General features: G+C 31.1%; 1 protein-coding gene across 5 annotated transcripts in view; it reads left to right on the top strand.

Annotated features, from left to right (window-relative positions):
• Positions 1–15,049, top strand: part of Nbea (neurobeachin) — a 603,852-nt gene that overhangs the window by 243,384 nt on the left and 345,419 nt on the right. For 4 of the 5 annotated variants that reach the window (XM_078016116.1, XM_021730370.3, XM_021730357.3 and 1 more), the window contains one exon: positions 10,750–10,877. The exons of the other annotated variant lie outside the window; for it this stretch is intronic. In XM_078016116.1, the coding sequence (XP_077872242.1) occupies positions 10,750–10,877 (128 nt within the window). The remainder of the gene's footprint in view (positions 1–10,749; positions 10,878–15,049) is intronic. 5 annotated transcript variants of the gene reach the window in all.

Genomic DNA, 15,049 nt, shown 5'->3' with positions numbered 1-15,049 from the left:
AAGTAGGATTCATTAATAGATCTGTGAAAAATCTGCTTTAAACATGAAAATGTGGATAAGTTTAAAGAGGGAAAGTCAAGGAATTATCATTAAAATTCTTCATTAATATAAAGAGGTGTAAAAGTTTAATTGGGTGGGATATTAGTAGTTTTTCTAAGTTTTATCTTTTACTTGACAATAATTACGCAAATTGACAAAGTACAAATTTATGGATATATATGTACATATATGTGTGTATGTATGTGTGTGTGTGTATATATATGTGTGTGTGTGTGTATGTGTGTATACACACACATGCATACACACATTGTCAAATAAGAGTAATAGTGTTTCTGTCACCACAAATATTCATTATTTATTTGTGATAAACTATTCAAAATTCTTTGAAACATAGTACATTATTATTGACTAAAAGAATCTTACTATGCAGTAGAACACTGGAACTTATTTTTTCTTTGTATAAATTTATTACCCATTGGCTAACCTCTTTTATTCCTTTTCCACATATCCTCCCCTCTCTAGCAACCATCATTCTACTTTCCATTAAGATTGGCTTTCTTTAGATTGCACTTATATGTGAGATCATGCAGTATTTGTACTTCTGGTTCATTTCACTTATTATACCATTGTCTAGGTCAGTACATATTATTGCACATGATAGAATTTTATGTGTTCTTATGGATGAATAGTATTCCATTTTACTTATAAACCATGTTTCCTTTTTATAAAAAAATATATTTATTTATTTTTATGTGGTGCTGAGGATCGAACCCACTGCCTCACATGTGCGAGGCAAGCACTCTACCACTGAGCTATAACCTGGTCCCATGACAAGTATTCTTTATCCCTTTATCCATTGATAGAGACTAAAGTTTGATTCCATATCTTGGCTATTATGAAATAGTGTTACAATAAACATGGAAAGTGTAGATATTAGTCTATCTTTAAATTCACTGATTCTTTCCATGGAATTATTGAGACTATCTTTAAGCCAATTGAAGGCCTATTGTCTCATTTACTGTTTTTTATTTCTACCATTGTTTCTTTATATATATATTTTTTACTTTTCCTGGAATTCCACATCTGTTTATGCATGCTATTTACCTTTTCAAGTACTCATTAGCTCTTAACATGTTAATCATAGTTATTGTAAATTCTTTCTGTGATAATTCCATTATGTGATTTACCAAGGATTCTGTAACTGTATTAGTTTGTCTGTCATTTGTTTTTAGTGATGTTTTGCTTCCTTATGTATTTTAATTTTGGGTCGAAAACTGGACATTGTATACAAGATAGTATTAACTGGCAGTAATATTTATGCTTGAAATGGTCCTGTCTCTGGTTGTGCTAAGTCTTTAGGTTTAGGAATTGAGTCATTCTAATCTGGAGTTGGAATTGAGCTTGGCTTATGTTTTCTTATTATTTTAGTTACTCTCACTGTACCAGGCCTTTAAATTTCTTGTCAGAGTTTTATTCAGTGTTCTTCCTCTTTCCTTATCTTATTTTTGCTCTTTCCTAAAAAAAAACCTTATAGGGTTTTTTTATTTGTTTCGGGTATTGGCGATTGAACACTGGGGCACTTAACCACAGAGCCAAATCCCTAGTCCTTTTTTAAATTATTATTTTAAATTTTGAGACAAGATCTCTCTTAGTTCTGTAAGGGCCTTGCTAAGTTGCTAAGGCTGGATTTTAATCCTCCTGCCTTAGCCTCCATAGCTGCTGGGATTGCTAGCATAGCATATATAAGGTGCCCAGTTCCCTGGTTTCTGGGTTCTGCCCCAGATGAGCAAGTTCTTGAACCCTACCTCATTGGAGTTTCATTTCTTTCTTAGCAGGTTTCCTGGCAACTTCAATTTTCTGATGAGTAGCAGAGTTGTCATTCTTTAGATTATTTGGATTTTTCTTGTAATTATTGTGGAATTAACTCTAGTTTTCTTTATCTTCAGTAGAAATAGAAATCCTCTTTCTTTTTAAAAGTTGAAATTGTTAGTTGATGATGTTTCAACTTATTTTTTTTTCAAAAACATTAGGTAAAAGAAATATTGTATAAAACATGCTTAATAACCACTACCCCAGGAAATAGATTCTGAGATACAACTTTCTATATTTTTTTAATAATACTACCTATTAAGTAGCAGGAAGAGGAAATTGGTCCGAAGGAAAAGTGATACAATTTTAAAAGAAGTCCCAGGTCAATCCTTGGGAAAGTTCTGAAATTGTAAATGACCTCCAGAGATGTGATGTCCTCAGTTGAGTCAAAGGAGCTGGGTATTTTAATTTCTTCATTGCCCAGAGTGTGAATGCAGATTGCTCCTAATGAAGGGCCTCACCTTGGGAGAGCAGCTCCTTTCTAGGGAGGGACTCAGCTATAAGCCATCCCTCCATAATCCTCCTCAGAATTTTCCAGAGAATAAAGTACTCTATTCTAAAGGGGAATCTTGGTCAGATATCACAGCTCCTATAACATTAAATTTTCTTTAATAATTTATATAGTAGGAAATTTTTATTTTATACCTAGCATTTTAATTTCACTGTAGTTAACTTTATTAACTACATTATTTTACTCATTGACTAGAAAGAGAGAATTGTTGCATTACATATTATTTTATTTTCAGTCTACAAAATATGCTATTAACAATTCACAAAAATGCATTTCAAATTGCTTTTGTAATTATATGAACATATTCCTAAAAGGTATCATATTCTTAAAACTTGAAAAGTGTTAGTTTATAATTTCATTTACCATATAAAGGAGTAAACTTCTTACATATTAATGAATTCTGTTTAGCTTCTTTTTTTATGTTTTTATTATTGTCTTACAGTTACATATAATGGTTGGGTTGATTTTGATATACTTGTAAATGCATGTAGTTTGCTCCATTTCTTCAGGTTTTTAATCTTCTATATTTTCATTTACTTTCTTAATGTATATATTAGGCACTCAAAAATACAAGATTCTCTTTGGGAGAAATCAAGAGAAACTGTCAGTTTTAAATTTATAAGATTATAATGGAATAAAATAATGAGGCATTTTATTTCAGCTTTGTGTTTTTCTTAGTAGGTACAATCCTAGAAACTTAGAGTTTAAAAAACTATCAGTGGGCCATTATGTCACAGATTCTAGATTTAGGATGGCATTTACTTATCAGATATCTAGTATGTTAAATTATATTTTATATTATAAATACTTTATATTACAAGTTAAGTGAAACCAGATGTTTAAGGTCAATGCTAGTCAATCACTAGTTATGTAGTTGATTAAGAATTTAATGTTATATTATTTTTCTGTCAGTAATAGTCTCCTAATTTTGTCTTTCCATTTATGTTTATTTAAGCAAACCATTTAATTTATTTATGCCTGCAGTTTCTCATTTACATAGGAGCATTTGATTAGTAAAACTCTACCATGGAATTCACTCATAAACTCATTTCTTTTATAACTGACCTTTATCTTTAGGTAAAGATATTATTATTATTATTATTTTAGATTTCCTAATTATACCCATTCTACAGTTAATTATATAACTACCTATTCTTTTATATTATTTAAGAAATTAACAAATTAAGAACTTTACCAAATCAAATTGTTTATTATATTTATGATATTATGCTAAAGATATTGAATATAAAAAATTGAAATAAAAATAATTAAAATTTTTTGAAATACCACAATTGTAAAGGAGTTTATTATAATAGAATTTAAAATGCATACAGTGTTCTAAATACAAGTGTGATTATTAGTTTTGTAGAATTACAATACATATAACATTGGAAAAAACACCTTCTTAGATAGCAGGAAATTTTTCATCATTTTCTTTCTAATAATTAGCATGTGCACAATCACCACGACCTTGGATGTATCTTGAGGCCAAATCTTACATTTGGTAAGAGTTGATGATAATTATTTTCAAACATTATTTCCTCCCACAGATAATTATTTTTCTGTTCATATAATTTCTTAAAATTAATTGCACAGATAAATACAATGTGTAATTGTGTTTTTATTAGTTCATTTTAACTATAAATAATAGTGGGTTCATTTGGGCATATTTATATATGCATGAAATATTATTTACTCCATTTCAATCACTAGTTACTTTCCTTCCTCCCATCCCCTCCTCTCTTTATCTACTGGTATTCCCTCTCCTTATTTATGTTTTTAATTGGTGCTTTATAGGTATATATAAATGTGGAATTCACTGTTATATATTCATACATGAGCATAGCATAATTTGGTCAGTTTCATTCCTTCACTTTACTGTCCCTCCTCTCTCCCCCTCAGTTTTCTTCCTCTACTCCCCTGATCTCCCTTCTACTTTCTTGGGATCTATTCTTTAAAATTCTCTCTTGTTTTTAAATATGAGAGAAAACTTCTGACTCTGGATTTTCTGAATTTGGTTCATTTCACTAAGCATTATGTTCTCAGTTCCATTCATTTACCAGCAAATGAGTAATTTCATTCTTTATGGCTGAGTAAAATTCCATTATGTGTATATACCCAAATTTCTCTGTTAATTTGTCTGTTGACAGACAGGTACCTGGGCTGGACCCATAAGTTTTCTGTTGTGAATTTTGCTGCTATAAACATAGATATGTGTATATCACTAGAGTATGCTGAGTTTAGTTCTTTTGGCTAAATACTGAAGAGTGGGATAGCTGGGTCATATGATGGTTCAGTTTTTGTTTTTAGGCATCTTTATTTCTTTTCCAAAGCAGTTATACTAATTTGCAATCCCACCAATTCTTAGTGTACCTTTTCCCCCACTGCCTTACTGGCATTGGTATTATTTATATTCTTGATAATTGCCATTCTAACTGGAGTGAAATGAAATCTCAGTGCAGTTTTGATTTGCATTTCTCTGATTACCAGGAATGTTGAACATTTTTTCAAATACTCATTAGCCATTTTTAATTTCTTCTGTGAGAAATATGTTTTAATTATTTTGTTCATTTATTCATTGGTGTGTGTATGTGTGTGTGTGTGTGTGTGTGTGTGTGTGTGTGTGTGTGTGTGTGTGTATGAAGTGTTTTGAGTTCTTTATATATTCCAGATATTAATCTCCTTTCGGAAAGGTAGGTGGCAAAGATTTTCTCCCATTCTGTAGGCTATTTCTTTATGCTCTTATTTCCTTTTCTCTGCAGAAGATAATTTCATGTCATTCCAGTTATTGATTCTTGGTTTTATTTCTTTCTTAAGGGTCTTGTTAGGAAAGTTGATGCCTGCACCATTATTTTAGAGTGTTTACTCTATGTTTTCTTCTAGCAGTTGAAGAGTTTCTGGTCTAATTCCTAGGTCTGAGATCCAATTTGAGTTGACTTTTGTGTAGGGGGAGAGATAGGGTCTAGTTTCATTCTTACACACATATATATCTAGTTTTCCCTGAGCCATTTGTATAAGAGGCTATATTTTCTACTGCATGTGTATTTGGGAACTTTGTCAAATATTGGAGGACTGTTATCTATGTGGGTTTTTCTCTGTGACTTTAGTTTCTTTGATCTTCATGTTTGTTTTGATGTTAATACCATCTTTTTGTTTGTTTGTTTTTTGTTACTATAGCTTTACAGAATAATTTGAGATCAGGTATTATGATGCCTCCATCATTACATTTTTTTTTCTAGGCATTACTTTGACTATTCTAGAACTTTTCTTCTTTCATATGAATTTTAGGACTTTTTTGCTAGTTCTATGAAGAATGTCCTTGGTGTTTTAATGGGGATTTCATTGAACTTGTGTATCACTTTTGTAATATGGCCATTTTGATAATATTAATTATTCATGTCCAATTATGTGGGAGATCTTTTCATTTTCTAAGATAATCATCAGTTTCTTTCTTTAGTGTTTGATATGGTTTTCATCTTAGTGGTTTTTCACTTTTATCATTAGATTTATATCCAAGCATTTAGTTCGTTTTAGGCTATTTTGAATGGAGTAGTTTTCTTTTTTCTTTTTTTTGGGGGGGGAGAGAGAGGGAGAGGGGGAGAGAGAGAGAGAGAGAGAGAGAGAGAGAGAGAGAGAGAGAGAGAGAGAGAGAAAGAGAATTTTTTAATATTTATTTTTTAGTTCTTGGCGGACACAACATCTTTGTTTGTATGTGGTGCTGAGTATCGAACCCGGGCCACACGCATGCCAGGCGAGCGCACTACTGTTTGAGCCACATCCCCAGCCCTGGAGTAGTTTTCTTGATTTCTTTTTCAGCAGATTCATTATTGGAGTATAAGAAACTATTGATGTTTGTGTATTGAACATGTATCCTGCTACTTTTGCTGAGTTTATGAGCCCTCTTGATGGTAAACAATATGATGGCAATAGTATGACTTATTATTTTCATTTAATTTTCTTATTTTGCCTGGTTGCTCTGGCTAGAGTTTCAAGGATTATTTTGACTAGGATGGGTGAGAGTGGACATCCTTGCCTTATTCCTAATTATTGAGGAAATGTTGTGTTCACCATGATATTGACTTTTGATTTGTCATATGTAGCTTTTATAATGATGAGGTAAGCTTGTTATCTCTTGTATCTTCAGTATTTTTAATGTGAATTTTGTGAAAAGCGTTTTCTGTGTCTATTGAGATGATCATGTGATTCTTTTCCTTAATTTTATTTATGTGGCGAATTATATTTATTGAGTTGGATGTATTGAACCAACCTTGCATACACAGGGTAAAATCCAATTGGTCATGGTGTAGAATCCTCTTAATGTAATATTGAGTGTGTATCGCTCATATTTTCTTAAGAATTTTTATGTCTATGTTCACTGAGGATATTAGTGTGTAGTTTTCTTTCCTTAATGTGTATTTTGTTTGATTTTGATATCAGTGTGATGCTAGTTTTATAGAATGAATTGGGGACTATGCCCTTCCTTTTTATTTCATGGCAAAATTACAGTAATATTGATTTTAATTTTTTTTAATTGTGAAGACAAAATTATTTAATTAATTGTGTAGATAAAACAATACAGATAATAACCATTACATAATTGTGTGTTTCAAGCACTGTAATAATAAGCTCTATTCAGTTATATTTTTTTAATCCATGCATTAAAGCTGTCGAATTTAATCTTAAAACATCATTATTTCCTTTGTTTTTTTTTTTCAAATTGGTAGTTTTCTTAGTGTGATTGATATATTTCTCAAAATTCAAAGGGGAATCTTCTTCTTGGAATCAGTAATGTTCTTTCTTGAAAGAGTACACTTGCTACCCAGAAAAGTAGCCCAGGTCAAAACAGTCACCAAGCAAACATCCTAACCTTCAGTAGTGTGACTGAAAGTGATTTTTAAAAAGTAGAGTGAGGATAGTGGAATAAGAGGCTTAAGTAGTAGGCATTTCAGCCTGGACTTATAAGTTCTGTACTTAAGGCCAAGAAATGTCTTAAGTACTGAGGAACACATTGAAATTCACTCAAATACTGTTAGGGCAAATTCCCCCATTTGGGCATCTTGCTATTATTTCTTTGCAAAGAGTGTCTTTGAATACATGAGAATAAATTTTCAAAGAAAAATGAAAATTTACTATTTGGTATTTTCCCTAAAATGAGTAAAACATATTTATATTTCTTTCAAAAATAACTGGCTAAAGAATACTTTGGTCTTTTTTCTGTTTGTTATATGTTACTTTTTAAAAATTAATTAATTTATTTATTTTGTCAGTGCTGGGGATAGAATGCAGGGCTTTATGTTTGCTAGGCAAGCACTCTACCACTGAATTATTCTAGCCCTGTTCCTTTCTTTTTATTTGTGTTTTGTTTGTTTTTGTTTTAGAGAGATATACATTTATTTTTCTAGGACTTAATGCCATGGAGTTCTCCCATAGAAATATAGTTTTTAATTTGTATTTTACATGTTAAGAGATAATTTTCTAATATATGTCATGGTCTTCAAAAATGGAGTTTTACATTTTTTTGTCTGAGAAGAGGAATGAAATAACAAACAACATGTCTTTTTTTTTAGCATGGTAGATAATCTTTATTTACTAGGAGGAAGTCTTTAAGCTGAAGTTCATGTCTATATTATTTATTTTCATAAATTAAATTGCATAAGGGTAAAGATTATAAACTTTTTATGAAAAGTTTTTTGTAAATCAAACTTTTGAAATCATTAGGTGAAATCTGCAAATATTAACACAAACAACAAACGATCAGTTTCTTCACTATAAAAAGTGATAGTGCAACTTTTTCATTTAAAATATTTTGTTGTTTGATGGAGAAATCTAGCAGTATTATTTGATAATGATTCTCTGTACTTAAAATCTTTGTTCTCTTGCTGAGTAAAATATTACATATTTTCTTCCCTAAATGAAAATTTAATCATATGTAAGCCCAACATTTAACATTCTGTTAAACTATATGAGAAAATATCGGCAAAAAAATTATTGTAAGGTTTTACTCACAAAAAAAGTGTTATTTATTCCCTGAAGTCAAAGCAATTTTATACTTACATATTCATACACACCAAAATGAACAGTTGCTCAGATTAATTCAAGTTTTTATTTTATATTTAATCTAATCACTAAGCATAGTAATTTTGCAGTTCCGAAGCCTCCAAATCACTTAGAACCTTTAAAATAGGAAAAAATGTTTTAAACTAGGAAAAAAAATCTGAGCCTTTATTTGATAATAGAATATTGAACCCAGTACTAGAGTTTTTGTGAACCACCTTGAATCCAGAATTTTCTAAAGTAATTTTACTCTTACTTACTTATCTTAAAAAAATGCTGGAGTAAGAGTTAAGTTTTAGAAACACATAATAATTATCTAGATTTGTCTGCTTTTCACATACTCTTTGGGTTCTTATTATTGTTTAGTAGATGGAATTAGTTTATCTGTGTAGTGTAGGACATATTCCTGGAGATTAGAAGAAATTTATGAAATAATATATCCAAAACAGAATCTCCATTTTTATTCAATGAAAGTCAGAGGAAATTTACTACAATATGATTATTCTATGCCTTCAGGTTGCCTGTTTTTTTTTTTGTAACCTTTACATTAATACTTATTAACAGCAAATACTCTGTTAGAACAGTTATTTTAGGGCTTGCCTAGCATATGTGACACACTGGGTTCAGTACTTAGCACCACATAAAAATAAATGAACATAACAAAGGCCTGATGTTCATCTACAATTACAAAAAGTCAAAAATATATAGAGAGAGATTCAGCAGCAGCACTACCTGAGAATTTGATGGAAATGCACTTTCTCATGTTACATCTAGATGTGCTAAATCAGAATCTGGGTGGGCCTAGTGGTCTTTTTCAACAGACCCTCTGGGTGATTCTGATTTATACCAACTCTTAACCCAGATGCTAGCTTTAGTAAGAATAGTAGACAGGGAATATTGAAAACTCATGTCTTCATCAAGTCTGCCAAGTCCCATTCAAGTCACTTTCTTGCCCAAAGTTGTCCTTCCAAAATATTCTTTCCAAGTGTATGTTTTTTTTCCATCTTTGCTCATTTCTCTAAAGGTATTGACCAGATAAGAGGCGAAAAGAAATAGAAGTGCTAATGGTGAGACTTGTGAGTGTCCAAAGATTCAACACATGCCATTTCCAAGTTAGGAAAGTAGGCATCCTAGATTATCCCCTAGTCCCTATGTAGTCACTTAAAAATAAAATAAATGCCAGAGTAATATATTGCAAATTATTCCATGGTTATTTACCTTTTTTTTAATCCATAAGCTTTTCCTCACAGAAATAAAAATGTTATCTAGACAGAAATGTATTATTTTGAAGCATTGTTTAATTTTTTACTGTACTTGTCTTTGTAGAAGGTGTGTTTATCTAATTTTATTATTACATTGATTTTGTTTATTATATCAGAGTCACATCTTGCTAGAATAAATATGGGTGTGCTTAATTCAAATTATCAGTTATAAAAACCTTAACATATTATATGTCCTCTCACTCTGTGCCAGATACTTTTGAATGCAATTTAACACGCTTTAGCTTATTTGATCCCTACTGTTTAGGTGCTGTGATCATCTTCATTTTGCAGACATAGGAAGTCTGATATTCCCATGGTCACCTAGCTAACATACAGCAGAGCTAGAATTTCAGTCCATGCAGTTTTACTCTAAAGCACATGCTGAGAGAGAGAGAGAGAGAGAGAGAGAGAGAGAGAGAGAGAGAGAGAGAGAGAGAGAGAGATCTGTTACCAAGTTATTCACTTGCCAAAGCAGTAATATTTTCTTCATCTTTTTTTTCTTGTAACATTCAAAATATTTTCAAGAATTCCATATAGTACCTAAATAAGGACATTAACTCAGTAGTCTACAATATAAATATTAATTCAGGGATTGATAAAAGTGGAATTTTGAAGTGGGAATTGCCCACTTTGGGTAAGTAAGTCAACTGAATTCCAGTTACTTCCTTAGCGTTCAAGCTTTTCAGGTAATACCTTCTTGAAAGCAACAGTTAAATTCTTTGTAACTGGCATAATGACCACATAGGACGTGTTCTGAACCATTTTTTTTCAATGGATAGACAGGATATATAAGAACTCATTTTCCTGATACTCCTAGAGCTATGAGCAGTCTTTGGCCCTTGCAGGTAGATTCTTTTCTACTTCAGCTGCAATCTATGAGTAGCCTGTGACTGTATGTGAAACTGTAGTGTCCCTTCTACATGAAGCTTGTTGTTATTCCTTGGGCTAGAATTGGATTTTTATGGTTTTTAAAGATTTTAATTTAGAAGTAAAGTTTATTCAACATTTTATATTGAATTATATTTATTAGTTTTTATGTCTTAATTTTAACAGCATCACTGCAAAACTTGAAAGAGCTTTAGAAAAAGTTGCTCCTCTTCTTCGTGAAATTTTTGTAGACTTTGCCCCATTCCTATCTCGTACACTTCTTGGCAGTCATGGACAAGAGCTATTGATAGAAGGTATGATTTCTCTCTCTATTCTCATTATTTTAGTTTCCTGTAATGTATCTATTAATCATGGCATAAATTGTGATTCTACAGGAGTAGATATTGCCAAAGGAATGAAAAGACATTATGTCCACAACTTTTAATAAGATTTTTGATATATGCCTTCTCATTACTCATTTTTTTCAGTGGAATTTTGCACAAAGCCAGTGGTAGATTTTGAAAGTGAAGAACTTTGAAAAGGTGTTTGAATGGGAAACTCTGACTCTTCTAATTCCAGTCTTATCAGAACAACTATGTATTTAGTATTATAATATCATGTTAATTAAACAATATTCTCTAAAATTTCTGAGAAATGCTTCTGTGAGTGAAATTTCTTACTCATATAGCATTTGTAATGTAAGAATCCTTAATTAAGAAGGCATTAAAAATGTGGAGAAATAACAAACTGGAATTATGAAGTTATCGTTTTCTTCCCAACAGCAGCGTAAGTAGAATGAGGAGACAAAAAAGATAAATTCACTGTGATGATGATTTAATTTACATAGCGGTACTGAGAGAGTGGCTTTGAAAATAACTGAAGTAATATTTCTTTTAGAAAGTCTTTATTTTATGGCTATTTCTAAACTTCAGAAAGGGATAATCACTATCAGTGTGATCCTATGGGTGGTTAGTGGTGTTAGCTGCCATTTTAGGTGGTTCATGGATTTACCAGCCCTGTATATTGTTTTTGCTTTTTACTTCCTGTTCACTTTATTTTCCTGTACCTGTTCTGTTATTCTCTGCACTGCTTGGGAAGACCATAATAGTAACTAAGCCTCTGGAATCCCATCACTTTGAATCCTATTCCAATACTATGCTCTATGGCCTTTGTGAGTTATGGAGCCACTCTGAATCTTAATTTCCTTTCTATGAAATGGACTTCATGTGAGCATTCCAGTGTTCCTATAAAACCAGAATTATAAAATGCATATGGCATACAGTGGCAGGATTGAAAAATTGGAAAAATGAAAAAATTACAGTTTTGTGTGGCTTGAGCAAAGTGAATCAAAAGGAACATAGCTGGATATTAGGCCAGGAGAGAAAAGGAGTCTTCAGCCTTATCTTGTGTGGTATGAGAAAGCTGTTGAGTTTTGAGAAGAGTGGAAATGTCACTAGATACTGATGCGGTCACCATTATTATTATCACTTCTACCTATGAAGTATAATAGAAAATGTTCCAAAACAAACTTTAAAGGTTCTTAGAAACTTAAAAACTACTTCTTGGTCACAGATTGTGCCTATAGTTCAAATACCTTTGTTCTAGACTTATCTTAATGATTGTACAAAATTATACTTTTGTTTATTCATTCAGAATAGAAGAGGAAATGTTTGCATCCTTGGTGCTAGGACTTAAAAGACATTGATAATTACCTCAAAGGAATTTATATAGTCTCATGGACAAAAAAATCATAAAAACCAAGAATTAGAATTCAAGGTTACTTGTTATAATGAAAAAATATGCAAGTATAGTAGGAATTGAGACTAAATGACTTGCTAATCATAATCACTTTTGAGGGCATATACCCATCTAAAACCTGGATCAGAAATGGTTGTATATACCTATTCTTAATCCTACCTGCTCCTAAATGCCTCTCACTCATATTTACACATTTTTGAAAGGTTAATATTTTTCCTATTTCTACTTAATTCCTGTAACAGTTAAACTCTGTGTCTTTTGAATTCTAGACAGATTTTGAGCTGCCTGGCATGGGCATTTTCCATCACATTGAGGCCTCAAACTCACTTTATTTAAAATTTGCTCACTTGTTTCTTTCAAATAGCTTTTTCTCCTAAATTTATTTATTTTATAATTAATAACACAATGTAAATGTTTTAGGTAAAAATCCAATTTTTAAAAATATTTCTCCTTAAACTTCAGTATTTATAATTACCTGGTGAGAATTAATAATTTATGAAAATAATATTAATTTGGAGGCTGATTATCCAAATACTATCAATATTAAGCTATGTTTTATATCTTCCAAGATAGCATAAATATCAATCTAGTTATAATTGGAGGAATCCTAGTTATGGATTCCAAAGAATACCAAAGTTATCGCTGGTTTTTTTTGATGGCCTATTTTTCTTTTTTAAAATTCTTTTGATTTTCTTGTGGTTATATGCTATTGAGAAGCAAGAAGGCCAGTTATTTATATTTTCATGTTTTTGTGGAATGTGTTACTTTTATAATTAAACAAAATAAGCATTACTTTTAAAAATCTGAAATGTTTCTTCATTCCCTGTACAGGCCTTTTGTGCATTGTATTTTTATGTATATTTTTCCTAAAATTTATAAAAAGTCATAACTGGTCAAAGATAAAATAAATGAAGCAAGGAATAAAGTTAGTAATGTAATAATGTTAGTAATGGGTCCTATACTATTATGAAAACTAACAAATTCTACACTAGGTTTTCTAGTATCCAAAATAGAGGTGAAATTAGGTTAAGATTTAAGGCTAACATTACTGGCTGTTAAGTGACTGTTGTGATAATTTGGGGTTTTAAGGAATTACTCTCATATAACTTTTCAACTATTCTATGTTGGGCAGGCATGATCCCCATGTATTACCTACTTTCCAGTATTTTCCATGGTTGAACAGTTGAGCTTTTTCCTACTTAATTTTTACTCATCAGTACAGAGAGAAGGTAGAAGAAATTTCTGAGTAATTGAGAACCATTTTTCTTGGGCTTCTCAAAGTATACCTCAAATATTCTGAATTAAGTTGACAGAGAAATAAAAACATGTCCCCACTGATAATCAGTTCAGAAAGATGAATGAATTTTTAGAGGAATGATTATGCTAGAACTGAAATTTTGGAATTTGATATTTTATGTTCATTTTGAATTAGCCAAATACAGTTTTATAACATTTCAGTACACAAAGAATTTTAGTACATAGTTTTAAAGCTATGTAGGTATAATTTTCATGTCCTTCCCTGCAATGTTAGAATGACATTTCCTTATGAAAGGATAGCAAATGGAAGATTTTTAGGTTGTTTGTTTTTTAAATACCATTACTTGGCAAAATAAAATTTTTGCCAGTCAAAATCCAAAAACCTTTGCTGTATAATAGAAAAACATTCAGTATCTGTCACAATTTGGTTATAACTAGGCTTTCCAGACTCAAATAGTCTCTATCTTCTTGCTATAGAAGACCTTCCTTAACCATGTAAACAAAGTTTTGCACTGTCACATTTCCTTGTTTTTGTGCAACTCTTTCATCTGCATAGATTCTTTTTCTTTTTTTCTCTCTCCAATGTTATAATTAATCACTGAATGTTCTTTCAGGGTCCATAAGTGAAATTAATGCTTTCTTTTCTAAGCTTCTGTGGCATTTTTTTCCTACCATGAATAAAATTGTCACTTGAAATAGGAAATATTGTAATGTTTGTATTGTCATTGCTAGCTTAGATTTTGTTAGATAATATTTATTATTTTCCCCTTCTACCTGAATAAGACATTTTAATTTTTGGTAGACATAAAGTTTGAAAATAAGAATAGGTAAAATTTTATATTCTGTGATGATGATTCCCTGCATTAATTAACCATTTATATCCACGAGTTTGTAATTATACTCAGCCAAGGTTTATTCTATGTTATTCTCTACCCTAAACTGTAGAAATGCACGTCCTTTCCTGTCTTATCTTTTTATTTGTGTGTGAGGGAGAGGGTGATTGATCCAGGACCTTGTGCATCTAGATGTGTATTCTTGACACTGAAGTACATCCCCAGCTCGCAAGTTCTCATTCTTGAACACGTACTCTTGTTCATTCTTTTTTTCTCTCTCCCTCCATTTCTCTACTTTTTCTAACGTGATACATTACTCTCCTGTCTTCTAAGAAGAAAAACTGTCAGACCCTTGTGAAGAACACAGGATATTTACATGATAAACGTATCTTTTCAAGAAATGGTAGTTATGATGAATAAATCTCATGGCTTTTGACTTCATTTTACTTATGAGTATAGCAGGAATAAAATTGAATTTAGGTAACATTATTTTCACATCTTAAAAGAAAATAAAAACACTAAATTTCAGTTAATCATGAAATATATTTGAGTTGCATCTTTATTTAATGTTTTATATTCAGTTTTCCTTTTATTAATCAACATGTTAAATTTATTAGATTGTTCTAGAGCAATGTAGT

Source organism: Ictidomys tridecemlineatus, chromosome 6 (genome assembly GCF_052094955.1).
Source record: "Ictidomys tridecemlineatus isolate mIctTri1 chromosome 6, mIctTri1.hap1, whole genome shotgun sequence".
NCBI lineage: Eukaryota > Metazoa > Chordata > Mammalia > Rodentia > Sciuridae > Ictidomys > Ictidomys tridecemlineatus.
The sequence above is the reverse complement of the archived record's forward strand: the minus strand, read 5'-3'. Positions and strand labels throughout refer to the sequence as shown.